Raw genomic sequence first — 26,797 nt, 5'->3', positions numbered from 1 at the left:
TAATAAAGGAGTTAAGGGTACAGATAAATTCTGCCGGTTCTATTTTGGGGCGGTCAGAGGGCAGTAAGTCAATTTTCCTAATTAGGAAGGTGCAAATTTAGATGTTAGCGACCTCCGTAAGATATTCGAATATATCCACGGCTTGGCTGCAGGTGGCGCCATGACAAGGTGTGTTAGGGTCACGTGCGGCTCAGCGACTCAGCGGGTGCTCAGCCGGGCCATCAATACTAGTAAATCAACGCTTGTTACCACACTTGGGATGGCGTCACCGAAAAAGCAAAGGCGCCACGTATAAATCGCTATGTGAAGCACCTAATACATATATATCCGAAAGACTGTAACCGCTGCTATGGCGAATGGCAAACAGCAGAACGCCGTCCCCTCGCCCCGAATCCACCAGCTAAGTATCCAGAAAGTTTTCGACGGTTTGTCGCAGAACGAAAGGCTTTATGCTCATCATATGTCGCGGTACGAGATGCTTTCGTTTGTTCAACACTGATTGAATCCCGATTTCCCTGACTCTTCCCAGGGCCGCTTGGCATGGCACGAGGATCATACTCCGGCAGGTTTCTCCAGAATCACTAGGCATATATGACTTTATTATGGAGCTCTACACTTGCTGTGCGGGGGACTGGAAAAGTGTGGCTAATGAAGTTCAAATAACGTCAAATGAGCTCTACGCCTTCCTCGAATATGCTGCCACATTTTTATCTAATATTGGGAATTATTACGTCCGTATATTAAGGTCTCGGCTTCACTATAGACAGGTTAGACTGATGTTTCACAGGGCTCTGGCGACCAAAAATTTGTTCCTAACTTGAACATAGAATCTTTGAAGAAGCTAGCTACCAAATCCCCCAAACTGAAGGCGCTTTACGATGAAATTGCTGAACCAATGTTGTCCACTCCACCGTTCAGCCTGGGCTACCCCGGAGATCTTGCGCAAAGTGCCTACTACCCCGGCCCTTGCATCATTAGCAAAGATGAGATTGCCCTCGTATCCCAGGCATTAGAAGGGCGCTTGGTATTCCCAGAGAACACACGTATTCGAAGGGTGGAATCAGCCGGAACGACCTTCGAGGTCCTCCAAGCCTCGGTTGAGAAAGATGAGATCTCTCAAGAATTTCCTTTGCCAGATTCCAAAGGTATTGTGCGGATGCACCGCGGAGATCATTCCCAAGAGCTGGCACGGATCTGCTCCTCTCTTGCTGCAGCATCAAATTATGCGGCGAATGAAACTCAAAGAGAGTTCCTTGCTCAGTACATCGAAAGCTTCCAAACCGGAAGCTTGCATGCCTATCGTGACTCGCAACGCACCTGGATTAGGGATAAGGCACCACGGGTTGAGAACATTTTCGGCTTTGTAGAGCCCTACAGAGATCCGCATGGTACTAGAGCGGAGTTCGAGGGCTTGGTTGCCATATCAGACACCGAGGAGACAAAAGCTTTGACGAAATTGGTAGAAAACTCTGCAACCTTCATTAAAAAGCTCCCATGGGCGGAAGGTACTAAGGAGAATGATGAGAAAGGGCCCTTTGAAAAGGCGCTGTTTGAGCCTCCTGACTTCGCGAGTATCCATAGTACGTATGATCCCGTGCGATTTGATTTTTCGGCTGATTAGAATAAAGCGTTGGCGTATTGCTCTAGTATCATCTTTCCGGGCATTAATCTGCCAAATGTGGGCATTCATCATCCAGCAAATCAAGGTAATATAATTGACTTAATAATAGTACAACGACATCCGCCAAGAATGCGGCTTCAAAAACGTAATAATCTCCAATCGCATGAGCGCCGAAAGCAAAAAAGGAGATGTTTGTCCATTCATTGACGAGTCTGAAGCCGAAACCTTCCAAAAACACAAGTACCCTGCCTACTACTGGTGGGTTGTCCTCCATGAGCTCTTAGGTCATGGCACCGGTAAAATGATGGTTCAAGAGAGTGAGCACAAGTACAACTTCGACATCAGTAACCCTCCTATTAATCCCCTCACGGGGGAACCCATCAAGTCATACTATGCACCTGGACAGACTTGGACTGGTCAATTTGGAGATCTAGCAACTACTGTTGACGAGTGCAGGGCCGAGCTCGTAGGCGCGTATTTGATGGATGATGAAGACTTGCTCGAGCTGTTTGGATACACCGACGGTTCGGATATTACTGCCGAAGACCGTGAGTCCTTCAGGACCCCTTAGTAATGAGACTCCGTTGTACTAAGCCAAAGTCAGTCACATATAATGTGTATCTCCAATTGGGAGTAGACGGACTTCGAGGGTTGCAGAACTTCAATATCGACGACGGCGTGAGACCCCCGTTTCACCACTTGTTGAGATGCAGAGACTAACATTTCACGGCCATAGAAATGGGGACAAGCACATAGCAGGGTTTGTGGCCACGTCGTGTGGTGCGTTGTAGCCTTGATTTTAGAGAGCTGACTAAGGTCAATAGGCACACTTTGCAATGCTCAAGTGCCTTCTCACAGATGGCGGCGGTTTCATGTAGGCACACTTTGCAATGCTCAAGTGCCTTCTCACAGATGGCGGCGGTTTCATGACCATCGAATGCAGCCCTTCCGAACAGAGACTTCTCGTGCGCGTCGACCGTTCCAAGGTGGTCACTCATGGGAAGCCAGCACTAGGCAGTATGCTCCTGAGGTTACACATGTATCGATGCACCGCTGATGTCACTGAATGTCGGAAATATTATGAAGAGCTATCAAGAGTAGATGGCGAATATCTTGAGTGGCGGAAGATTGTTCTTGCCAAGAACCAGCCGAAGTGGGTGTTCGTTCAGGCTAACACATTCCTTGATGGAGACGAAGTAACCCTAAAAGAGTATGAGCCAACCATTGAAGGTGTGGTCCAAAGTTGGGCAGAGCGAGAGGTCTGATGAGGACATCGCTATTATGAATTTATGCCTGTTGAGCGATTTGAACAATCTGCAGTACGACCTGAAGAAACGCTAGAATGATGCCCAAGCCACCAATGATGATCACAGCCCAGAAAGTGAGCCATGACGCCGAGTCACGCTTGTCCTGCCAGAGCGCCCTCCAGGTCCGCGGCTTTTTGTTTTCCAAATGGCGGTGCAAAATAGCGAGTTTGCTCCTGAGAATGGGGAAGTCACAAGAGAGGTCATAGCTCTCTCGCTCGGGAACCACCACGGCTGCTTGATAGTGTTTCCGACCGCAAAGCAGCGTGAGAAGATTGTCTCTGCCTTCTTCCGGGATGCCTTCAAATGGTCTGAGCCTCCGGAATAGTTTACGCGCGGCCTTTTTCTGTCCGAATAAGAGGCGGTAGGAGAGAATTGTCTCATGCAGCATCTGGGTGACCTCATCCGTTGTTGCCCATTGCCTTGCGCCGGCGTATGGAGCTGCACATGCGTGGATGACGCTCCTACCAGGAGATGAGTGTTCCCCAGGCGGTAAATTCGCTGCACAGAACGATGGGTATCGGAAGAGAAAGAGTGTGCTTGAGTGCGGATCAAACTCCAAATGGCAGGCCAGGCTGTCCACCCACTCAATGTTGATTCCCGCAATAGAAGTGAGAAGGTGAGCATTGAATGATGCCGCCGCGGCGGTCTTCACCTCATTAAACGCCATCTTATCCTCTGAAGACTGGGGTGCGTTGAAATTACGCGGAGGCAGCAGCACCCCAAATCCCAAAAGAAATTCGTGCATGCGCTTTTTGCAGGTTGAGAGACTTTGCTTTGGGCACAGGTAAGCCTGACCTTGATGGGTACCCATGTCACTCCCAATAGCAAACTGTGTAGAAGGACAAGAGTGCATATCGGGCCGGTATAACATAGTCTGCCAACCTATTATGGCAAATACGAGGTTCTTAGTAATGATAAGAGCTTCGGGTTTGTTTGCTGAATGTAACATATTGCCTTCAACTAGGTGTGCGCTGAGCTCGTCAATACTGACTGAGTCATTTGTTGTTATGTATCGTGAAATCTCTTGCCCAAGGACAGCAATTGAGTTTGTCCATTGTTCATTCGACTTAGGAGTGTAACCTGGTAGGACCGAGAACAGCTCCGTGGGTTGTTTCCGAACTTGGTAGCGAACCCACCAGTCATACCATTGTACGTGAAGGAAATCGCCGGCGGCTGGCCAATCATGCCAGGAGCAGGGTGAAATGGAGGTTGAGTCGAGGATCCTGAGTGTAGAAGCAGCGCTCAGGTCTAGAATTCAGTTAGCATTAATCTCGCAATATCGTGGGCTTGAGAGTGGAGTATCCGGCCTGTACGAGAGCCTTGACGAAGAACAGGCGCACGATATACATACTAGTAGCTCTTCGTTCGCTCTCCATAAACGGACTAGATGTAACTACGACGTTGAGGCAGAGTCTGTAGGGAAGGATTTTGTCCTGGCCGGGCTTCGTTCAAATCATTTACGCAGTAGTGATACTGACGACAACATGATCCAGGCGAAGGACATGTTTTGTATCAAAGGGCAGTGCACTCGCACGACCCGAAGCTCGAGGCAGGTTTCAACGTAGCGTCTGGAGCTCCCAGCAGCTCGCGGTTCAGCATCCTGGTTGATTCACGAGGTCAAGGGCGCTTGGATAGGGGCCTCGGTTTATATCCAGTTGGGGTTGTGCAACGGCCAAGCCCTGCTCCATTCCCTAACTTGCCTGTCCTGTGCGTTCCCGCTTCCGTGCCGCCCCCAGCTAAGTAGTCGATTCAAAGCACTGAAGCGTGTTACAGAAATGTCGACCCCAGCGATTCGAAGCACATTGCGACATCACACAGGGAGGGACACCGTTCGTCTACCTGAAGGCCCCCATCTCTTCGGTTTGCGCGTTCTAAATTTATCCTAGAACCGTGCCGCATCGGCTGCGCCGCAAAAGGTAGGTTATAATGCGGGGGCAAACCTTGCCCGCGAGACTCTTTACCTATCTACTTCACCGAAATGACGAAAGGCGATCCTAAGTGCGTTGATCAAATTGTCAAAGAGAAATTCTCTATTTGCTAATGGATAATAGGGGGAGAAGGGCAGCTAGCCCACTATGGCACAAAGCCCTAGAGCGCTATCGAGAGGAGCTTGAAGAGAATGACGACTACCAGGATATCATTGAGGTAGAGTCTCTTGAGGACCTGCTCAATCACGCCAAAACCATCGAGTCTCTTCTCCCTCAGGAAAGGACGGCTCTGAATTCGATGAATCGACTTGGTCCAAAGTTAAAATTCGTGGACGATTTCTCGGCCATTATTGCTCTCTATTTCGGAGCAGATGCCAAGCTCACAGCACTAGTCTGGGGCAGCATTCGGCTTATGCTGACTCTTGCATCCTCCGCTGGAGACACACTCCAAGATGTCCTAGATATGCTCGAAGAGCTCAGCCTTACGCTACCAAGGTTCAAAACATATGAGAATACCCTTCCAATGAACAGAGCTCTTGAAGCCGCTCTCCTCGACGTGTACACAGAAGTGATATGCTTTTATGCTCGTGCTATACACTTCTTCCGCGCTCATCCTCATGTCCTATTACGCCGAGGGGCCTGGGAAGAATTCCGCAAAGATTTTGGCCAGACGGTTCGTCGTATTAAACGAATGTCCTCCACAGTCGAGGGCGAAGCCGACCTTGCCCGGATGAGGATCGATGAGGTCAAATATAAAGAAGTCTTGGATGTCATGGAGGCGCTCAAGAAAAGTAAGATTCAGGATGATGAGGCGATCAAATGCCATCATATTCCGTTTGAACTTAACCCGAGATTCTGGGGTCGTGAGAAGGCCTTACAAGCCATCAAAGAAGCTCTGGACCGTGAAGAGAGCTTTGGATCCCTAAAAGCGTTTGCTCTCTATGGCATGGGCGGCGTCGGAAAAACTCAGATTGCATTACAGTATGCCAATCGAAATCGTGACCAGTACGATGTAATCTTATGGGTTGCCGCCGACAACACTATCAGCATGGGGCAAAGTTTTCGAGATATTGCGCGCAATCTAGGACTTGTCAAGAGTGACGAAGAAATCCAGGATGCTGTTGCCGCAATTCTGAAGGTCAAGAGTTGGTTTACAGAAACTCGTAAGTTACAATATTGGTTACTAATACTGTTTAATTCATGTCTTGTCCATGAAACCATTCTTCGCTAGGATTGGGGATTGTTTAAGATGTTCGAACATTAACATTTTAAGGTTCCTCCTGGCTGCTGATCTTCGACAACGCCGACAATCTCGAAATCCTTCGTGCTGCATGGCCCGTAAATGCTCATGGATCAGTCCTAATCACAACACGTGATTTTAATGCTTCTCATACTCTAGCTCCCGCTGGATTTCATGTGCAGCCTTTTGATGATGATACTGGATCTGACGTACTACTCCACATGGTCGGGCTGGACAGTAAACTGCCATCAAACCAGGAGAAAGCGAAGGGAATCACGCGTGCTCTAGGGGGCCTCCCTCTTGCTCTCAATCAAATAGGCGGGTTTATATCTCAGCGAAAACTTCCTTTACAAGATTTTCTTCCGCTCTATGAGCGCAATTCGGCCAAGATTGACTCCAGGAAGACAGGCCTCGGCGAATATGACCACACGCTAAGCACTGTATGGGAAATGTCATTAAGCAAGCTCTCTGGTAATCCTTGCAGGCTGCTTAACCTATTAGTATTCTTTGAGCCAGACTCTATCCACGAACTAGTTCTGACCGAAGGATCGAAGCTCCTAGACGACGAGGAATTCGAGTTTATGCATGATGAAATGGAGTAAGCTATGTTCTTCCTAGACAAATTTCCCCAGAGAGCTAATACAACTAGTCTTGGTGATGCGGAAGAGGTTCTTCTCCAGGCCGCTTTGATAGACAAAAGCATTGAAGATGCCATCCTATCAATCCACCGACTTATCCAAGCAGCCCTCATACGTAGGCTCAACAAAGATGATCAAAGCAAGTATTTCGACGTTGTCGTTCGTATCCTAAGCTGGGGGTTTCCAGATACTTGGAGTGAAGACATCGGACACCAGTTCCAATTTTGGAAGAAATGCGAGAAATGCCTTCCTCACGTCGATCACCTGGTCAAACAAGCAAAGCGACACAGAATCCGATCCCAGAATGTGCAGCTTTATGGAGAGCTTCTCCTACGATGCAGCTGGTAAATGGGAACCGCACGGAGTATTGCCTCATCCAAATCGCTGACAACAACAGGTATCTCTATGAACGGGAATGGTACGACGTGGCAAGAAATCTCGTGGATGTAGCTCTTGAAGCGTTTGAAGACAAAGCAACTCTCGCATTTGCCAGTGCGACTGATCTCTCTGGCCTGATCGACCTGGACATGAATAATCCGGCTAAGGCTTTGATACCATTCGACAGCGCGCTCAGTGTCCGTCAAGGAAGGCTGAGCCCTGACGACCCACTTATCGCCTCCAGCCTCAATAACATAGCATTAGCCTACACGGAGATGGAAGAGCTAGACAAAGCTTATGCCACCCATCAAAGAGCGATCGATATCCGTCTCCGTACGCAGAGCGATCGCATCGGGAATTCTTACAGCAACATGTCCAGTCTACTTCTGCGAATGGGAAAGCCAGAAGAAGCGGAAGAGATGCTAAAACGATGCCCCTCGCTCAAGAACTTTACGGATGAGACGTTTCTGCAGACCGGAAACCCTCGATTTTCTGGTGATATGGTCTTGCTATCCCGTATCCGCCTCAGCCAAGGTTGTCTTGATGATGCTATGCGCCTAGCCTCCAAGGCGCTCACATTCCGCCAGAACTTACTCGGCAATCGCTTAAAGACGTGTGATTCCTTGTACGATGTGGCAGGCCTACTATACCGGCAGGGAAACTTTGCTTCCGCTATGTAAGTCAATCAGAACTCCTATCGATGCTCTGCAAACATAGGTGGCTTACTTCAAATAGTGAACTCCTCACGCAACTGGTTGCAATTTCCGAAACATTGAATGAGGGAGAGGGACAGCTCGCACGAGCCAAGTACAGGCTCGCTATTCTTTATTCCGAGAAAGGGATGGCAGCAGAGAGCGAAAGCTGCAAAGCACAAGCTATAGAGCTGAGGGGAAAGTTACGACCAGAAGCTAAGGATGCACCATTTGAAGAAAAAGAGTTTATGAAATTGTGTCTTTGGATGTTGTGGTAAAAATCTATTATTAAGACTACTAACTCATTTCGAGTTCCAATTGTTGTGCGGACGGAGCTAAGACGGGGAAGAACAGATCGAGGCTTTTAAGAAGCAGGCCGTGCCTAGTTAGATCATGAATGACTTCTGATACTGTTAGATGCAATACCAAAAAACCCTGATATGAAGAAGAAAAAAAGTAGTTCATCAACTTCATACATGGTAATTAGGTTGGCCCCAAACACTCCAGCTGAAGAATATTCGTTTAAAATACCACGGTTTACGAGAGATTCGTGAAACTATTAATGCTCCCATCTAATCACTAAGGTTGCGTCCGTGTTTCCACATTATTGCACCAGATAATATTTCGGAAACTCGCCTTCCGTATATTCGGTTGTACCAGCATCATAACTCAGATGCTCAAGAATGAGAATGCCATTGAAAATGATTACGCCGAGCGACGTAACTGGGCCTCGTAATCTTACAAGAAATGAGCGGCTTGCATTTCCATCCTTGGAAGCCACCATAATTGGTAAACTGCACAACCCCAACTAGTCATTCATGGACACGATTACAATGTCTGAATAGAGCTTCAACGTCTATAGCCGCATCAAATTCCATTACAGCATGCTTTCCTCTTCAAAGCCCTTCAGATAAAGAGAAACATATACTTCCAGTCGTCTTTTCAGTTTAAGTTTTGAACGTTTGGCACATAATTAGTCTAAATCCAATAATATTGTCGCAGCCAACTCTGAGTGTGAGTCAACACAGCCGGAACAATCATGAGAAAGACAGTGACGAGGCCAGCCATGCCAATTGAAATGACTCGAATCACAAAACTAACCCATCCGACCATTCGCACGGCGTAAGAGCCACGGATTCTGCACCTGAGGCTTCTCTACAAGGCATACTTTAACAAGGCTTAACGGCGCGGCCATAGTTATAAATCTCGCATTGCTCAAGATAACAAGTAGCTTGTCTTCTGCAGTGATGGCAATAATCAGTTAGTTACGATTATGTTGTATTATGTAGGAACATAACCAACCTAATCATAATCGCACCTACTAGTTATGTTACGTAGATATAACTATATAATCAACTGCGGAAATAGCGGGAATAAAAAGAGGGAGAGTTACAGCTCTAGGGGGGAGCTCCGGGTAAACTCTGGGGCAAGTATATTATCTACACGTGATAACTCACGTGTAGATAACATCACGTGGAGGCCCGTGCCTGAAAGACGTAATCAATATAACTATATAATCAAATCAGAATCACTTTCTTTGATTATATAATAATCGGAATCATGGGGCTGATTATGGTTATATAGTTATTGCCATCACTGGTCTTCTGTAAAGCTTTCTGTATCCGTCTCTTAGCTTCTCTCCGCAGCACTGTCAAGCGCGTCTCTGTTTTGCTTTAATTATGGAGTGAGTGCGTACAAGGACAGAAACCACCTTAGATACTGCATTTGCGAGTCTCCGCCAGTCGCCCTGTGTCGACCCCAACTGGGCACCAAAAGAACCGGCCCTATTGGCAGCGCCAATTAGGACAATATATAGCCTCAAGTTCCGGCTGACACCCTACAATATTGTTAATATCACGATGCCGCCATTGCCGAAGATTCCAATAAAGCCGCAATTAACGTGTCCCAATGACGCTGCGACCGTTTACAGACTTCGCGTGGACAGACTAGTTTACCCTGCTATTACTTTTTGGGAGGTTCTAGGCGAGACGCTAGCGCTCGAATTAGCCCGCCAAGTCGGTCGTCGTGATGCCAGCCGTGGTATTGTAGGGCGCAAAGCCTGGCTTCGCGTCCGGGGCCTGGTAGCTGGCGAAACGAAGGCGCTGAGGGGGGTACGTCAAAATGTTTTCAGGCTAGGCGTTAGACAATGACTCTTACACCGTCTCTTTGCATCTCGTTGTAAGTGGGTGTTAGATCGCGTTAGTTAAACGGTGCGAATTTCTACCTTATCTCTCTAGGACTATACCTTAAGAAGGTAGAAATGCGCCGAAGTGACGGCGCTCATCAATAGGTGGGAACCTGCACCGTTTGATCGGTAAGATCAATATGCAAAGAGACGGTGTACATGCAAGACATAGGCCATGCTAGAGGTTCCGCAAGGACTTTCCTAATTAATGCCTAGCGTTTCTTCGCAGCCTTGCTTGTCTTAATTTCAGTTTAGCTCTATATTCACGTTAGGAATTGCTGGAAGGAAATAGTAACTGAGCACGCAGTCTTACAAACATATTGAACAAACTCAATTTCTACCTTTGGATCAGAGCCGTAGTCGATTTTTGCTGAGATGTACCAATGGTAGAAAATGCATTGTCCCTAAAGGAACAACAAGATACCACAATCGTAATGCCTTTCTGGTACGAGGTACGGTAAGAATACCTGGCGCTTCGACTTCACGGTTTTACCACTGGACCATTAATCCGTTTTTGAGTGACGGATCTTACCCCTCGCCTTGCTGGAATAGCTTTCTCCCATCACTCTCCTTTCTAGCTGTTCCTCTAGTTCCTCCCTTATACGCTTCGCGTAAGGTAATTCAAGGCCAATGCTCAGGTGAGTGGGGAGATCTTTGAGGCCCTTCAACTTGTCCAGGGGCTGCAGAATCTGCTGATAATCAGTGATGTCAGCGGTTAGGTTAGGTTACAAAAATGAGGCCAAAACCGATCCAAAATTCGGATTTAGGCTACTAACCGGTTATGTAACCGGTTAAACCAGATCAACCGGATAAAATATATAGATTTTGGAGTAATATAGTGTATAAAGCGGTAAAGGTGCTTAAGGAAGGTACGGAGGAGTTGTATAAAGTAATGAAATAGTATATAGAGATTCTATAAAGCTTGCAGGACGTCAGCAGTGATATTAGCGATTAATGAGCAAATTAGAACATCGTACTTACTATCGCGAGTCTTGGCACGGTGTTAAACGACAATTAGTCGTTAATTATAAAACAATAAGGGCAGTATATGGGCAGTAATAAGGGTAACGCGATGAGGGCAGTAATAAGGGTAGTAATAATAAAGGCGACGCGTTATGGGCGACGTGATATAGGCGACGCGATNGGGATAANGCGGTTNGGANTAACCACCTTAACTTCATNAACTCNATNAAATTAACTANATNNAATCGATCTGNTNATCTANAAAGCCTCNAACGGATTAACTCGGGCGTTGCTACACGGCAATTTTAAGCCAATAGACGAGGCTTGGCTCCCTTAGGTGACGTTCGCCCTTACCCAAATCCTTACCACTAAGGCCTTACTGGTTCCTGGTTACCTGGTTATCGCTAAAGCTTCAGAACCGATCCAGATTAAGCCAATAAAATCGTCTAACCGGTTAGGCTTTAAATTTTGGTATAACCGAACCGATCCAATAAAGTAACCTAACCAGTGACATCACTGCTGATAATCTCCCCACATATCTACATCTGACTGTTTGTAGGGCAGAACAAGACTGGCCTCCAAGTAAGACCAGTTCCTCTGGTCGTATGTAGAAGGAATTCTGGCTGAAATAGGTGCGTCGGGCTTCCTTCCTTATTTTTTACTAACGGCAAAAGATGCGTGGGCGTCCAGCAGGTACATAGAGCAGAAGACGCAGCATGGAATGTGGAACAACAGCACGCTTCATGACTGTCTAAGCAAGCGCCACAGCCAGCCTTGGCGGAGCACCAGGTATACCTGAACTTGGGATCGTGTTGCGGGAGGTAGTACACAGGATTAGGAAGATTAAGGTAAGAAGACTCCAGAACCTGCAACTGTAATTTATCCGGCAGATCCGTAAATCTAAAGGAAGACCCCGGAAATAATTTAGTCGTCTCTAAGTTAAGGTGGGGGGCTAATTGTTGGAGGTCTGCCTTTGTTGGATCATCCGCAAGCCTGATGGCGCACTCTTTGAGCGGAGGCACCCTCATAAGCGGTTCGACAAGATCGTTTGCTGTCTTGACATCATTTGCGGTCTCAACATCATTTGCGTTGCATACAAAAGTCAGGGTCAACCCAGAAGGTTGCATGTTGAGTGCAAGATGTCTGGCGGCGGACCTCCATTCTTCGATGATCGATCCATCATATCGATTAAGCGGACGGGCACAAAAGACGACTCTCTGACCGCAAGGATGCCAACTCTCACGTGGGCTATGTGGCATATCATCAAGCTAGATCGAAAGGAAAGTTAGATGAGCAATAGCTTTCGGATTCAACTTCTCCAACGCCAGGAGGCCATTGTACAGACTCCTACGAATCATGGGTTTGTTCTTCGAGTAAAATATAGCTAAAACCTTGTCGGAGATAGCACGGGAGACGTATAATAACTGAAGTGGTAGGCTAAGAGGAATACCCAACAGTAGTAAGCTTGTTGGACATAGACAGTGTCCTCATTGTGTATGTGTTTCCAGTAGAAGCACGGATAAGCGTCTTGCTGGCTGATTCAATAACCTATCAGGGAAATAAAGCTGCAGATAGTTTTCTCTGCTTCCGCCTTCGAGATTGAGATTGATGGGGCAGCTGCGGAGAAGACCTGCAAGGTCGTAGATACGGTCTCACGTGGTACGGCAGGTTGAGGAAGGAAAGTCCAGGAGGAGAGTTCGTCTAAACTGAAGTATTCATGAAGACTTTGTTGCTTCATGGTATTGACTTAAGAGTAGAACTAAAATTATGACAACGGATGATGATGTGAGTTACAGCTGAAGGCTGAAGTGGTCCAAGCTTCCTGCAAAGAGTTGAGGCAGAATACTGTCAGTCTTTGGGTTCTTATGGATTCAAAGGACTTTAGCATAGGATGCGTGGGAAATTCAAATAGTTATCCGAAAGAATTGAAGGTATACTTCAGGCCTTTATGGAAGGCTTCCGGATGAAAGCCCACATAAGTGTCTGTTGACCTGAATCGGATTTCCTTACCACCGTCTTACCGTCGTCTTACCGCCTTGCTGCTTACCACCTGTTTCTGTTGCCTGGGCATACCTTATGTATATAGAGAGCCTCTGGAGCCAGCTTCAATCGACAGAGTTCTCATTCTTGATCGTCCTGTTCGATAGTGTCTCCTGTAGAAGCGCCCGGAGTAGTTGTCGATAAGTCACTGCCTACTTGGATTACTCACAATAAAGACATCAAATTATCTAATACCATTACCAACTACTTCGTACAGTATTACTCCCCAAGATCTCAGCAAAAGAGAAGCAAAAGCAAGTCCCCGGGATATATGTGCAAATTGAGGGGGATCGCTCAAAGCCCAGCAAAAGCAGAAGTCCTAGCAGGCCATCATCGACATGTATACGTTAAGGAAAGGAAAAACCGAACAGCCCGCCGCCATTAATTTTTTACCCCTTTGCTCCAATCCTAACACCTCCAAACCCAACACTTAAAGATCGAACAGAAAACTCCTCCCCGAAATAGCAATTAGCAAATTACCCAATCTTTCCTTTCATCCAACCGCTAATAGCTAACTAGTGATGCTGGTGTTGATAATTTTTTACCCTTGCCTCGACACCTCCTCATTCGCTGGTGCACTCCCCACCACAGCCAGCGCTGCCTCGTCAGAAGCATTCTTCTGCTCATGTGCCTTGGTTGCATCAGCAGCTGAGTCATCCACATCCAGGGTTCTCTCCTTCCCCTTCCCTTCAACCGGCTTGACAACCTCAATGCTGACATCCGTGTCTTTCGAAAACACCCGCAAACCGACCACGCACACGGCGTTCCATGGATCGCGTTCGAACTCGTCCTCTTCGTCTTCCTCATCTTTCCTGTCGACAGCCTCGGGGTAGAAGCGGTAGATGCGGGTTGCGTCGTCGTCGGCATCGGCATCGTCGGAGGAGTCCGGGCCGTCGAGCTCGCTGTCCCAGCTGCTATCGTCGCTCACGTCGCTAACGGACAGGCCGCTGCGGCCTAAAATGTGTAACACGTCACTTTCGCCGCCGGTCACGTGGATGCCGGGCCGGATGCCTGGGATGGGGGAAAGAGTGGCACGGCGCGAGGGAGCGGGAGAAGCGTTGCGGGAAGCAGGGCGACGTCCAGGGTTGGGGGAGATGGGGCGCTGGACTTGGGATGGGGTGCCTGGCCTACCGCTTTCCTCGCCGGGGTTGGGATCAGGAGAGTCGGTGTCATTGTAGCCATCACGGCCGTTATAACCGTCCCGTCCATTGTAGCCGTCGCGTCCATTGTAGCCATCCCGCCCATTATACCCGTCGCGGCCGTTGTAGCCATCTCGGCCATTGTAGCCATCGCGCCCCTTGAAACCGCCTTCCGGTCCCTGGTTTTGATTGTATCCGCCGCGGCCTTGGTTGTATCCGCTTCGGCCTTGGTTATATCCACTCCTGCCTGCAAATCCACCTGGGCTTGGCGAGCGTTCGTTAGGCCGGTCGATGGGAATAGTACTTGTGCTGACAGGCTTTTGATGTTGGGCTACGGCCGGGTGAATAGGCCTTGGTCCTTCTTCTCTTGACAGTCGGTCCGAGTGGGTATCGTCATCAACGCTTATACCAAGTCCATTAACGTCCTGAAGCTTCTTTACCAGCTGCTCTGCTGACGTCATCTGGGCATTCGCTCCGTCTTTCTTCGGCTTCTTCTCCGCATGCTTTAGCTCCTTTTTCTCCTGCCGTAGCTTGGCCTTCTTATGAAGCTTCTGGCGGGTTTCGTGGGCTTTCTTCATTTCCGCTTTTTTCCTCTCTTTCTTCTCTTCTTTCTCCCATCGCTGCTTCTCCCTCTCTTGCTGTCTGAACTGTCCCTTTGCATGTGCGAGGTCATAGCTGAGGCCAATCGAGAGTAACTTCTCTCTACGTTTGACACAAGTCTCCCTTATGACTTGCTGTGGTGTTGGATTCGCGTACCTGGTAGCCTTTATCTTGAATAGAACAGTATAGTTGCCGGCTTCGAGATCCAATTCGCAGCTAACGGACCGCTTCATGTAGTAAGTGCCGTTGCTTCGGACGATGTATTCGTCTTCGTCGTCCTTGTGGAGGCGGAATTGGAGATGAAATTCATACTCACCCTCAAGGCCCTGGTAGTAGCGGTCATCGAGCTGCGAAAGGACGATGACGACAGCACTTGGCTTCGAAAGAGTTATCTTGAACTTGGTGTCTAGATAGTCAACAGACCAAGGCACATTGACGCTAGTCCATTGCTGAGAAACGGTCCATTCCGGGCCAAAGAGCCTTGTCCTGTCAAAATGTTGATAGTTTCTGAGAAGATCTTTATATGAAATCCAGAATACCTAAAACAAGTCCGTTAGCGCCTGTCTAAGAGGAGCATCAAATGGAAACTCACTCCATCGTCGCCGAATTTGTGGTTCAACTTTTGCATCCATTCCGGGGTCCATTCCTCAGAGCCGTCGCTCCACGGTCCGTTCCATTCTGTTTTACCCCAGGGGTTCCTGAGCTTTAGTAGCCGCTGGCCGTCAATATCCCTGGCTTCCATGATGGAATATGCGTGCTTCTCTTGGATGCCTTTGCGTTGACCGTAGATACCACCCATCTGCCCGCAGCCGAAGAGAAATGTCTTGTTCACGTTCATGAGCCCCTCATTCCAAAACTTGTCCTTGTCGAGGATATCTGTGGCAAACACTTCCGTAGTAACGCCTCCAGTGAGGTCCTCAATTCCCTCACTATGACTTGTTAGTCATAGCCTACGACACAAACAGTGAGGAGCTTACCCGACAAAGCCGCCATCGATGGCAGAATAGTCACCGTGCGCTTTCGCGTAGGCCTTTTCGAGCAGTGGCAGCCATGTTTCGTTCGGATCGCTGCATTGAGCAAAATAAAGTGCCCTTGAACCCGTTTGCATGACTGTGCGGTATTCCTCCTCCGGACTTTTTCGATTTTGTAACTCCAGCCATTGGTGTCGTCCGAGAGTGGCGTCATCAAAATCTTCTTTGATAAGGTATAGCTTGTCGTCAATGACTTCTGAAATCCATTCTCCATCTGGGAATTGTCAGATCTAGTTCCCAGGTCCTAAAGGTTCCATGTACTAACCTCTGTGGAACACGAAGCCATATACACCCACTTGCTCGTCTTTTTCGACGCAAACTCTCTGAATCAAACCTTCCTTGTTGCTAAGTGTACATAATGCTGACATGAACCAGCAATCGCCATCGTTTCCTTGTCGGACGTCGTTCGCGGTGGCGCCTTCAATAAAAAATTGGGGTTTCTCGAAAATGTCCTGCGGCTTGTTAGCGAGGTGTAACGGCGCACTCGGATATCCCGCGGATTTCACCTCAATTCTCTTCACTGACATGGGCTGGAACTCTGTCTTGCCCTCGTTCAATGCTGTTAAACAATCTTGCGGTATATCTGGGTCTAGCTGCGATCGCTTGAAATCCAACTCGATGTCGAAGTGGGGATCCCTGTATTTCTGGTTGATCCTGCGACACTCCTTCACAATCTTGGCCACCTTTGCCCTGCAAGCGTCGGCAGCTTCCTGGTATGAAGCGACAGCATTCTGTCCGGGTATGGCACCCTTTGGGGCATGTGCGGCGGCTCGTTTGGCGTACAGGTTATCCGGGAGGATGGTGAAGATCTTGCCAGGATGCTTGGTGGTAAACTTGTCCCAGAACTCGTCAATGCTCTTCTGGGGCGGTTGTTTCTTCATTTTGGGTCTGGGTAGTGGTGGACCCTCGTTCACAATGGAGTGTGCTCTCGAGTGTGGTCTGGTGGTGTTGACGACGTCAAGATTCGATATCTGCGAGGCCATTGCGGGTTGACGGGATCGCAGCGAGATAGTTACTGGCGGACCGAAGTACGGGATCGTATAGAGTCTGAGCCGCTGCCATCTAGGGAATCATGAAGGATTATAAATGGTCGATGAGAAGAGAACGAAGGGTGCGGCTGACAAGCTCGCAACAAAAATATGGCTACAGCATTTCGAGTAACGGGTGGGGGCGGTAAAGGCAGCATTAATCGGCGCAGCCGCTTTGAAAGCGTAAGGCGGGTGGGTTCGCATTCGGTGCAAAAGAGGGCTAACCACGGAGAATGCAGCACGGAGGGAGCGAGAATGCATCGAGCACAGGACGCCCTTCCCCGTTTGCGCCAGAAGGCGGACGGATGCCTGTCGTGGCACTTAAGGCAGCGAACCACACGCATGGCATGTACGGGAGCGACTGTAGCTCCATTGGCGTTGTTCATGCATGGCGACGGCCTGCTCGAGGCCAGAATGGATGGCGTCGGATGCATCAGCCAGAGGCCCGTTGGTAAAGAGCCCATGCAGCACCAAGCCCCACCAAGCCACGCTAAGCCCAGCCGCCTGGCCATCTTGACCGCCCTCACCGCCGCGATGCAAGAAACGACGCATGAAACGATGTAAGAAACGACGCAAAGAAACGTACACTTCATCTCTAGGATGACTCTAGTCTCTGCCCTCAACCACGCAAGTGACCCTGCGAAGTGACATCGATGCCTGTGACGCCAGCGACGGCATCATTACCTTTTGGGACGGTGGATGAGCTGGCTTGAGGGCTTGAGGACTCGACCTCCGACGGCTCCACGGCTTGGTGCTCTCACCGGCTTTATTGACAATCCTCGCAAGGAAAAAGGCAAGGTTGACAACCCTTTACCCTTTATCGACGTGGTCTGGAAGAGTCTCCAAACCTGTGAGTCTGCTTCAGAACCGCCTCTGCATGCTACGAGGTGCGTTTGTCGGTTATCAGGTGCACCGATCCCCCTCAGGCAGATACCGCTCTGCAGCTCGAAGAAGCGGCCGTAGTTGAGGGCGTCAGATGGTATGATTTGCCTTCTTTCGAGTCAGGGCGTGGCGGCGGATTGCAAAGCAGGGTTGGGGATTTGCCTGTGAAGTCAACGACCAAAAATCAATTAGGAATCAGTATAGGACGAAAGGAAGCTGGTTGGAGTGTATGCATCTCTGATATCGACCCAGCGAAAATCATGTCTTAGTTGTGCCACTCTCGTGGTATCTGGTGGGCGAATAGTGCCTCAGTATCGGCTGTCCCTGCATATGCATCTGCATCCAGTAAGGCTGACGGCGGAGAAGTATCTTCGCCCTTACCGTGCTCCCTCGATCATGCTCACCTCAGATATGGTGCCAAGGAAGCTGGAAAACCCAACCTCTCATCTATATCACACCTCAATATACTCTTTGCGTGCGTCCGATGGGCCTAACACGTTTGTTACGTCTTCTTTTACCGCTCTTCAGCCCCTGCTACTAGCTTCGCATGCTAGTCGCTCGTTGCGCAGGGCCAGATTAACCAGTCAAGTCATCTTTCTTCTGTTCCACCGATCATGAATACCGTATTACGTGGCTGGCTGAACAATTTGTTTCTGCAAGCTGGACCCTGAACCCTCCCTATAAGCATCTACATTGAATTTCTAGGCACTCCTTGATTTAGTTACGACTGTATCCCTTCACACGCTGGCGTCCACAGCTTGGCGCCAAGCCTATGAACATGAGTATCAACGCCAAGCTCTTAGGCGAACGAGAGCCTATGATTGGCCAATCCCTTGTCGATATGCGTGGACGCAAACCAGCGTGGAAAGGGATATTTTTAAGTTCGCTTCCCAGAATATTAAGATGAACTGCAGACCATATAGGAACTGGATGTCTTTGAGAAGTAACTGATTTGCTGAGTACTTTAAGCCACGGCACTTTAGAAAGCCAGTCAATACACCTTAAATTATCCCCAAATTAGCTGCTTTCTGAATCTTGAGCGTTCCGGTCACCGAAAGCAATTCAAAATCCATCAAGGATCATAGCATACAATATCATGCTATGAGGGGTGAGTAAAGTGCTCCACACGATCCACTGGAAGGCTTGCTGATTGACCATCGTCTCACTGCATAGATACCTCACCGATCCTAATATTTGATAGTTGAATGTATAAGGTTTTTATCCGAAGTTCCCCCGAAGTTCCCCCGATTCCCTATCATTCATTTCGACGTCGAGATATATCAATAGCTCCATTTCCGCCCCCAAACCAGATGCCTTCTCAAGGTCCTCCGTATTGCCATCGTATTCAGAGTCTGAGCTCGGGCAGAACGACGATCTCATCCGGAATTCCTCTGCCGATGACCCTAAGAACGTCCACCGCAAATGCCTAGAACAGTTTCGCCCAGGCATCCGTCTCCCGTCTTGCGATGATGGCTTCTTCACCCCAGTACTCGTATCCTCTCTGAAAACCATCTATAAACGCCCTAACAGCTCCTCCTAACCCTTTGCTAGCGAGCGCAGTCACAAGTGATCTAGGACCAAATAGCCCTCCAAAGGACAGGAGCTCAAACAGGAGCACCAGCACCACAGCACCGGCCAAGACTTTCGCAATGATTCGCAGACGGCCCCGGAGACCCTGAAGAAGGCTCTAAAGACGACTTAGTCGGTCAAGGGGCTCTAGTGGCAACAGAGGAAGCTCCATGTTCATCCCAATTGGTTCGGTATCCGTAAGCAGACTCACAATGGAATTTTCGGGATGGAGAATGGTGTTGCTGGCCTAGTCTTAAACTTTCGGAGATCCAATCTTAGAATCGGTTCGGTTCTCGCGCGGACGACCACGAGGGCGCGGAAAATCTTTGTGTGCGGGAACTTTTGCGGCCATGTTAGCTGTGTTGGCACGTGTTGTGATTGTAGTTGATGTGCGACTTAGGTCGAGGCTTTGGGACCGGTCTGTCAACGTGTCCCCTAGTGTTACTGCCCTGCTCCTGAGCTGCATAGTTCTGGCGGTGTGAACTTGTCAGCTCGATGCCGTGTGAAAAAGATGTGCTGTTGTTTAGGGGAGAGGCCAGGTAAGGGTCTGCTGTTGTTGGGCATATGGAGATCAAGAAATCGACCATTGAAGCCACGTGCCAGTGCCCTGAACACACTGCAAAATCCAGCATGGTCGACTTAACCACGCAAAACCTACGTCGTCTCCATCCATCTCACGCGCTTAGTCACCGCACCCACACCACAACCAAAGCCATCCGCATGCACAGGCACTCACAACTTCGACCTAAGTTTTTGTCGAAGCAAACCCGAGAAAGCACACTAGCTACAGCCATGGGGTATAGAAAAAATGAACAAGGAAAACCACCGCCCCCTACCACCACCCCCTACCCATTACTATCCACCCGCCCATCTACCTCCATCCATCCCCAACCCCCCCCAATCCCAAAATGAGCTCTCTCAGCACCCACGCAGCCGCTGCAGCACGCAATTCAACCCCCTTCCGCATCGCGCCTCCACAGCTAAACCCCACAACACCCATCCCCGCTCCCCAATCAACCAACAACACCGCCCCCTTCCCTCTCCTCTTCCCCCCCTCTACTTCTCCTTCGGCTCGAACGCAGGATCGTCCAGCGGGCCCGAGGTGGCCGACATGCCGGGAGCCGCGGCGGAGGTCGGGGCGGCAGGAGCCGGGTCCGTCGTCTTGGCCCCGATCTCCTCGGACTCGGCGGGCTTGGCGGCTGTGGTGGGCTCGGCTGCCAAGGGGGGTTGGTTAGCGAGGTGGGAGCGGGTGGGAAAAGGGATGGGAGGGACGATGGGGAGGGTGGAGAGGCAAGAGAGCGGATGCACTGGGTAGGGCTGGCGGCTGGCGGCTGGCGGCGAGGCAGGGCGAGAGCAGAGGTTGGAACGCCAGGCAGATCTGAGCTCGGGAGGGAGTGCGGTTCCGAGATGTTTTGTCTCGGTGGACCGCCTGCTCCCTTGCCGGACGCGTGCCTGCCGCCTCCAGTGTGCCTCGGAGCCCTCGTTGTCAGCCTCGTGCCTGGCGTCAGCCATCACCCTTCCCCGTCGAAGCGCCCGCCCGCCCGCCCGCCACGTCCACGTCGCAAAGGGAATCCAACTCACGCTCTATCGCCTGCTTGACCTCCGTCAGCGCCGCTGCCTCCTCAAGCTTAGGCTCGCCCTGGGCCGGTGCGGCCGGCTGGGCCTCTGTAGGTGTCTCGGTGGTGGTCGTGGGCGCTGGTGCTGGTGCTTGCCCAGGGGCCGGAGCCGGCGGGTTGGCTTCAATCGGGGTGGCCTCGGGCGCCTCGGTGGTTGTGGCGGTGGCGGCGGGTTGTTGCTGTTGTTGTTGTTGCTGCTGCTTGTTCTTCCTGCGCTTGAACATGCCTTTGAAGGCCTTCTTGACCTGGGCGAGCGCGTCGGGTGCTGCGCGACGCTGGTTAGCTGGATTACCGATTTTGGTAGTGCAGGTGCATGGTAGAGAGTGCTATAGAGTGTTTGCTGGGCCATAGAAGCATTGTGGATGGTGTTAGGTTGATGGGTGAAAGTGAGGCTGAGGAAGCTATGGGCGAGGAAGAGCTTCGTGTAGGGAGCTACTTACGAACTCCAGGCATGACGTTGGATCGATGAGATTGGTTAAGCTTCAATGGTAGATAGATATAGCTTCAGACAGGAGCTCAGGCACGTCGAACAGGTTGCAGTTGCAAAATGAACGAGCAGAAGAGATGTCGTGATGCTAAAGAGCAGCGGCGGCGGCGAGGTAGTTATTGCTGTTAGGAGCAAGAGCTAGGGATGACGGCCAAAAAGGAAAGACACGCCCACCGCCGAACCACTAGAGCTAGTCACCCCCAGATTTCCGCTAAACATACGGCCAAGATCGTCGGTGCTATTTATAACCAGCAACTATCATTCGAGGAGTAGAAGTCCAGTTTCACCTTCGTGTTGCATAAGTTAACCGTTGGAATTTTCTGGAGACGTCCTTGGGTTCCCGCCCATGTACACAGCCATCGCTTACAACCTCTCGTGCTCCAGCCTACACCTACATCAAACAAAGTGATACGTCCCAATAAAAGGTCTCCCTCCGTGGGGTCCTTGTCAACTATTTGTTACTCGTTGGGGGAAAATCCCAATGCTTTCCCAAATACATCAATCCAGGACTCCGCCACAATGCATAACATTCTCAGCGTCAATGCACGTGTTACACTACTTGTCATCCACTTGAAACTAAAAGTGGCCATAGTACAGGCCACACTACATCAATTCTACGGATGCCCCTGGCCAGCCCAGGGCGCCCCAGCCGGTGGCATCGCGGTTTGCGGTGCGGAATAATTCTCGGATCCTTCCGGCTTCGCCCACGGCGCAGCTGTTGCGCTACCAGAAGAAGGCTGCGATACGGCAGTAGATGCAGCCCAAGGTGCTCTTGTAGGTTGGTTGGGATCACTTGGAACAGGGACAGGTCCCCGGGTAGGTTGGCGTGATGCCCACGGTGCCGCTGTTCCCCCCAAAGAAGCCATCTTCCCAGGCCCATTACTCCAAGGTGCCCGAGTTCCTTCTTGCATTAAATCCCTCAAAGGAACGCTCCTGCTTTGCGGAGGAGATATTGGTATTGATGGCTGGCTAGATGTATAAACCGACGCAATTACGGGGACCGCTGCTGGGTCTTTCTCCCAACAAAAGAGAGATCCGAAGGGGAAGTGTTGCACTACCGGGAATTTGGATAGTACCTCTGCATTGTACATCTTCAACATTCCCTGAAAAGTTGCTGTCAGGAGAATTTTTCAATAATGCCCAATATACTCGTCTTACCTTATTGATCTTCGCCCAACCAGCCTTTACTCCAGAGATGTCAAAAAGGATGGGGCTATGCTCCCAGAAGGGACCCCTCTTGACGTCGTAAATGAAACCTACCGCGCTGAAATACATGTTTTTCTTCCTTTCTCGCTCCACCACCGCGGCTTTGGCTACGTCTGGCGGCTTTGGAGCGTCAAGCAAAGATCCTTCGGCGGCAACATCTGCAGGAGTGCTGATTGCGGGGGAGAGCTGTGCAGACCCAAATATGTAAGGGAGAAACGAGTGGTCGTCTAAGCCCCATACACCATGAGACCCTGCTGGTTCGAGAGTGTAGGTCAAAATTAAGCGCCGAATAAGCTGTAAATAGCTGCCACAAAGTTAAAAATGCTTTAGAACATGCATCAGTGCGCAAGACTTACGGTTCAATAATACCGAGCACAATTGCCCTCTCTTCCACTCCGGGCTCGGCATTTGGAAACGCCCCAAGTTTCCATAAACAACCTAAAAATGCCAGAAAACTCAATTCGTGCCCGGTTCCATAATCCAGCCTTTGAGAACTACCAAAGCTCCCAAGTAGATACGCTTGTAGTTCATCTTTGGCCAATGCTCCTTGGTCGGTATGTTCACCTAACGTAAGAACTTCAAGGGGCAAGTACTCGTCCATTAAGCTAGGAAGCCTATCTTTGACAATATTATACCATTTCCTGAAGCTGATATTGCCAAACCTGCGCGGTCCTGTGTCCGGAGGGGCTTCATCGATGAAAGAACCCAGCCTATCCAGAAGCTGGCGGAGCTTCTGAACTATTGATGATAATGGTACATCGGAATCTTCAAGCTCCCAAGCCTTGACAGAATAAGACCGCGATTCTCCCTCTTTTACAACTTTTCGAGGGAACATAGATGCATTTAGTTGAAAGAGAAATGTCATAATGTCGTTATATGCCTTTGTCGCAAGGAAGAATGAAACATCATCTCCATCATGTATTCGCTTCACCGGCAGAGCAAAGTTGTGCTCTAATTTGCGATCTAAAATGTCCAGAGGCTGGTGGGGTATCCTTGTGCCGGCCATGGTGTCTGCAGGTGGCGCCTGATAGACCTTCAAAGAACTGAAGGAGCCCTACCAGTAATTTTGCCAAGAAGCGTGACAGCGCGTTGGCCCTCGCGACGACCCCAACCGCCCCCACCTCTCATTCCCACCATCACCTCCGTACTACCGTGTCTATTATACGAATGTATTCGCTCAACCTATAGACTGCTCTAATATACCCAGTTTCGATATGGCCAAATTGTCCGCTTTCTCAGATGAGCTGCCCTCCTCAACCAGGTCCCACAGTGAAGAGTATAATGGAGAGAATAACCCTCAAGGCGAGGAACCCTGGGACCTATTCTTAGGTAGTAAATTTCATAATCCTCCAGTGGGTATCTTACTCCACAGTCCTTTAACGAGCTTGCCCTAACCCTAACCCTAGAATCTTTAGACGACAATTTATTCTCTCCTACTCCGAGCGAGAGTCCGAGCGAGAGTAAAGATTCTCAACAGGAACTTGTCTCCACACAATTGATTCTAGAAACAAGTACGAGAGCAGCATTCTCCTCTATTCTCACACCTCTAAACAAGCTGCAGGGCTTGCAACCGCCGCCGAGTTCTCGAACCTCTTAAATTCCTCTCGTGCCATTAGCACATCACCCCCGCCCACACATACCAGCCATCGTCTTCCCATAAGAGCGGGCGAAGCTGCAGCTGCCCCCACTGCGTCTACAGGCAAGCTAAGGCCTGTCACTCGGCCAGGCTCGAATCCTCAGAGCTCCGGTAAACTACGGAAACCTACCAAGACTCCCGAGAATCTCACAAAATATCCACAACGGAGGCGAGATGAGTATGACCTCCCTAGCTCAAGTCAACCAACGCCACGCAAGGCCAATACTACCCGAGAGGGTAGAGATGGACAAGGCACAAGTAGGCGCGGTAAGACTGCTGGGAATGCAACCCCTGATCTAAATCGTGATGAACCGCAGCCATCGGCTTTCCCTACAGTCCGTCGGACTTCTAAGAGCACTGAACAGGATGATTTCGAGATTAGATCAAGCCCACCCTCAAGTAGCCACCGACGAAAAAGCAGTCGCCTTAGTGGAGGAAGCCCCATGACCGAGCTAGGGACAACCGAACAGAACAAATCCGTTGAGGTGGTGGTTAAGCACAAGAAAAGGAAGTCTAACGACGACATCAAGGAAATCGAAGTCGCGCAGCGCCAACCTCCCAAACGTGGGCGACCTTCCCGTTTGGAAAAGGCTCGGGAACCTGCGAAAGCCTCCAATGGAACGAAGTCTAGCTCCAAACAAGGACCGGCCATGGAGGCTTCCAATCCTCCCAATCACCCTGCTAAACGCGGTAGACCTCGTCTCACGGATAGCAACACGCGTTCGGCAGATCCTGCTGAATACGTGCAAGATAACGATGAAAAGGCCAACAAAGCAAATCCTGCCAAGCGTGGGAGGCCTCGTGCCTTACAAAAGTCCGACATACCCGCGGCATCTTCAAGGGAGACTAGAAGCATCAGAGCCACTGCTAGCCAAGGAAGTAAATCAAATAAAGCTGTGCTTGCAACACAAACCCGAGCACAGTCAGCAAATAGAGCTCGAGAAAAAAAGGGGCTCGGGAAACAGACCAAACCTCAGGCCACACATAGTACTCGAGGAAACAGAAGGGCAGGGGAACAACTAGCCCAAGATATGGAGGAAGAGGAAGAGGGGGAAGTGGAATCCGATGCGTCAGTGGAGGAAAGCACAGCTGGTGGCCATCAGCAACCATCCAATAATATTGCACGGCAGATACGGAGCGGACCAAGACGAGCGCAAGGCTTAAAAGGCGAAGCAAGTGGCCGCTTGAAAAGCAAGCCTTCACACCTAGTCAAAAAGATTACCAGTCAAGTATCCCACGATCCCATTGAGGATGAGGAAGAGGACGAGAGTGAGAGTCAAGATGAAGAATACGTAGAACAAATGGCAGTCCAAGATGATCAGGTTGGCCTGTCAAGCTGCAACGAGGATACGACGGAAGAGTTGTACGGACAAATGCCTACGCTACAAAAGGTGGCTAAAACCATCGAAGACCTAAAGAGCAAACACCCCTTTGCCACCAACACAGGCCAGGAAATATCTCGAGAGTGTCGAGACACCCGCGAACTCTTCGAGCCGGCTGCGACGGGCTATGGCCTAGAAACTGACGAAGGGCTCCTCAACTCCCTCGTCAACATCCATGAAATTATAAATGACCTCAAAGTGAACAGTACCAACGAAGATAAGCTTAAGCTTGTACAAGATATCTACGCCCGTACATTTCCGTCTCTCGTGCGCCTCCTCGTAAAAATCACCAGTTACTACTCTACCAAAGTCCCCGAATCCTCCAACGACGGTTACGCTCTAGACACCGACTCTCTCGCCACAGTCCTCGCGTTCATCGAACTAATCCTGTCCCTAGAAGCCAGCGTCAAAAAATGGCCCGAGAAACCAGACACTTCCCTTGCGATCGTCAGACCCATCAGGCACGGCGTCATCAGACCACTGCGCTCCATCGCGAAAGCTTTAAGCGCCGAGCTCCGCAGCCAGGAAAAAGCCATCGCGACTAGAAGAGCCCGCGAAGCGCAGGACGAGGCGTGGAGGCAGGCGGAAGAGCAGGCGGCGCGCCGGCGCGAAGATGCCGCCAAGCTCGCGGCGCGCAAAACGCACTGGCACCTCCTGCACGTCGCGCGCATGTGCTGCGAGCCGGATGTCTACCGGCACGACCACTTGCGTATGAAAAGCCAGATTTATGACGTGGTGGATCTGGATGCCAATGGCGTGCCGTTTGAGCGCGTCACCGTGTTCAAGGACCGGGATGGGTCGAGGCGGCCGGAGCAGGGCGGAGGGATGCCGCCGGAGGGGCCGGAGTGGACGGATGAGCAGTGCTTGGCTCTTTTGGATGGTTTGAGAATCTATCAAGGTGAGCGGCTCTTTGTCTGTTTCGTGGCAACGTGCCTTCGTGCGGAGTTGACACATACTGGTTTTGTTACCAGGCCCTCAAGTCTTCGAGAAGATCTTCAAGAGATACTGCAGACCTGGCGGTATCCTACGGCGGTATAATGTCGAGGAAATCACGCAGCAGGCCGCTTATCTTCGGAAGATGGCCATTAAGGCCGACGAGACAAGCGGAGAGGAAACGGAACAGTGGATTCTGGATATTCCCGTACTGCGGTAAATCATATTTTGGGACGACTTGTATGCTTTCATGAGTGTCATTGCTTTACGGAACCCCGGTGGAAAGGATTTAGGTG

At 50.0% G+C, this 26,797-nt stretch overlaps 7 protein-coding genes across 7 annotated transcripts; 3 read left to right on the top strand and 4 right to left on the bottom strand.

Annotated features, from left to right (window-relative positions):
• Nucleotides 1-253: 253 nt before the first annotated feature.
• K441DRAFT_668436 (dipeptidyl-peptidase III) lies at nucleotides 254-2,971 on the top strand. The gene is made up of 8 exons (XM_067650007.1): nucleotides 254-468; nucleotides 530-731; nucleotides 788-1,580; nucleotides 1,629-1,678; nucleotides 1,731-2,169; nucleotides 2,226-2,299; nucleotides 2,358-2,381; nucleotides 2,500-2,971. Exons 1-8 carry the CDS (start codon nucleotides 350-352, stop codon nucleotides 2,884-2,886), a joined length of 2,088 nt encoding a protein of 695 aa, XP_067498446.1. The 5' UTR covers nucleotides 254-349; the 3' UTR covers nucleotides 2,887-2,971.
• Nucleotides 2,909-4,304, bottom strand: K441DRAFT_690344 (uncharacterized protein; the record flags this gene model as incomplete). The annotated part of the gene is made up of 2 exons (XM_067652378.1): nucleotides 2,909-4,101; nucleotides 4,280-4,304. The coding sequence occupies 2 exons, from the start codon at nucleotides 4,302-4,304 to the stop codon at nucleotides 2,909-2,911; spliced, it is 1,218 nt and encodes a 405-aa protein (XP_067498445.1).
• Nucleotides 4,305-4,818: 514 nt separating this feature from the next.
• K441DRAFT_668431 (TPR-like protein) lies at nucleotides 4,819-8,337 on the top strand. The gene is made up of 6 exons (XM_067650006.1): nucleotides 4,819-4,926; nucleotides 4,980-6,019; nucleotides 6,130-6,694; nucleotides 6,746-7,078; nucleotides 7,132-7,788; nucleotides 7,848-8,337. The coding sequence occupies exons 1-6, from the start codon at nucleotides 4,907-4,909 to the stop codon at nucleotides 8,080-8,082; spliced, it is 2,850 nt and encodes a 949-aa protein (XP_067498444.1). The 5' UTR covers nucleotides 4,819-4,906; the 3' UTR covers nucleotides 8,083-8,337.
• A 5,196-nt stretch (nucleotides 8,338-13,533) lies between these two features.
• Nucleotides 13,534-16,643, bottom strand: K441DRAFT_586230 (cysteine proteinase; the record flags this gene model as incomplete). The annotated part of the gene is made up of 5 exons (XM_067644622.1): nucleotides 13,534-15,270; nucleotides 15,324-15,660; nucleotides 15,709-15,976; nucleotides 16,028-16,214; nucleotides 16,269-16,643. The coding sequence occupies 5 exons, from the start codon at nucleotides 16,641-16,643 to the stop codon at nucleotides 13,534-13,536; spliced, it is 2,904 nt and encodes a 967-aa protein (XP_067498443.1).
• A 3,654-nt stretch (nucleotides 16,644-20,297) lies between these two features.
• Nucleotides 20,298-21,310, bottom strand: K441DRAFT_681522 (uncharacterized protein; the record flags this gene model as incomplete). Its single annotated transcript, XM_067651484.1, has 3 exons — nucleotides 20,298-20,455; nucleotides 20,823-21,140; nucleotides 21,298-21,310. The coding sequence occupies 3 exons, from the start codon at nucleotides 21,308-21,310 to the stop codon at nucleotides 20,298-20,300; spliced, it is 489 nt and encodes a 162-aa protein (XP_067498442.1).
• A 648-nt stretch (nucleotides 21,311-21,958) lies between these two features.
• K441DRAFT_690338 (Phosphotyrosyl phosphatase activator) lies at nucleotides 21,959-23,556 on the bottom strand (the record flags this gene model as incomplete). Its single annotated transcript, XM_067652376.1, has 3 exons — nucleotides 21,959-22,447; nucleotides 22,503-22,854; nucleotides 22,907-23,556. 3 exons carry the CDS (start codon nucleotides 23,554-23,556, stop codon nucleotides 21,959-21,961), a joined length of 1,491 nt encoding a protein of 496 aa, XP_067498441.1.
• Nucleotides 23,557-23,764: 208 nt separating this feature from the next.
• On the top strand, nucleotides 23,765-26,721 carry K441DRAFT_681520 (uncharacterized protein; the record flags this gene model as incomplete). The annotated part of the gene is made up of 4 exons (XM_067651483.1): nucleotides 23,765-23,879; nucleotides 23,957-24,061; nucleotides 24,112-26,466; nucleotides 26,540-26,721. 4 exons carry the CDS (start codon nucleotides 23,765-23,767, stop codon nucleotides 26,719-26,721), a joined length of 2,757 nt encoding a protein of 918 aa, XP_067498440.1.
• Between the last annotated feature and the right edge of the window lie 76 nt (nucleotides 26,722-26,797).

The sequence above is a fragment of the Cenococcum geophilum genome, assembly GCF_001692895.1.
Source record: "Cenococcum geophilum 1.58 unplaced genomic scaffold K441scaffold_62, whole genome shotgun sequence".
NCBI classification, from domain to species: domain Eukaryota; kingdom Fungi; phylum Ascomycota; class Dothideomycetes; order Gloniales; family Gloniaceae; genus Cenococcum; species Cenococcum geophilum.
The sequence above is the reverse complement of the archived record's forward strand: the minus strand, read 5'-3'. Positions and strand labels throughout refer to the sequence as shown.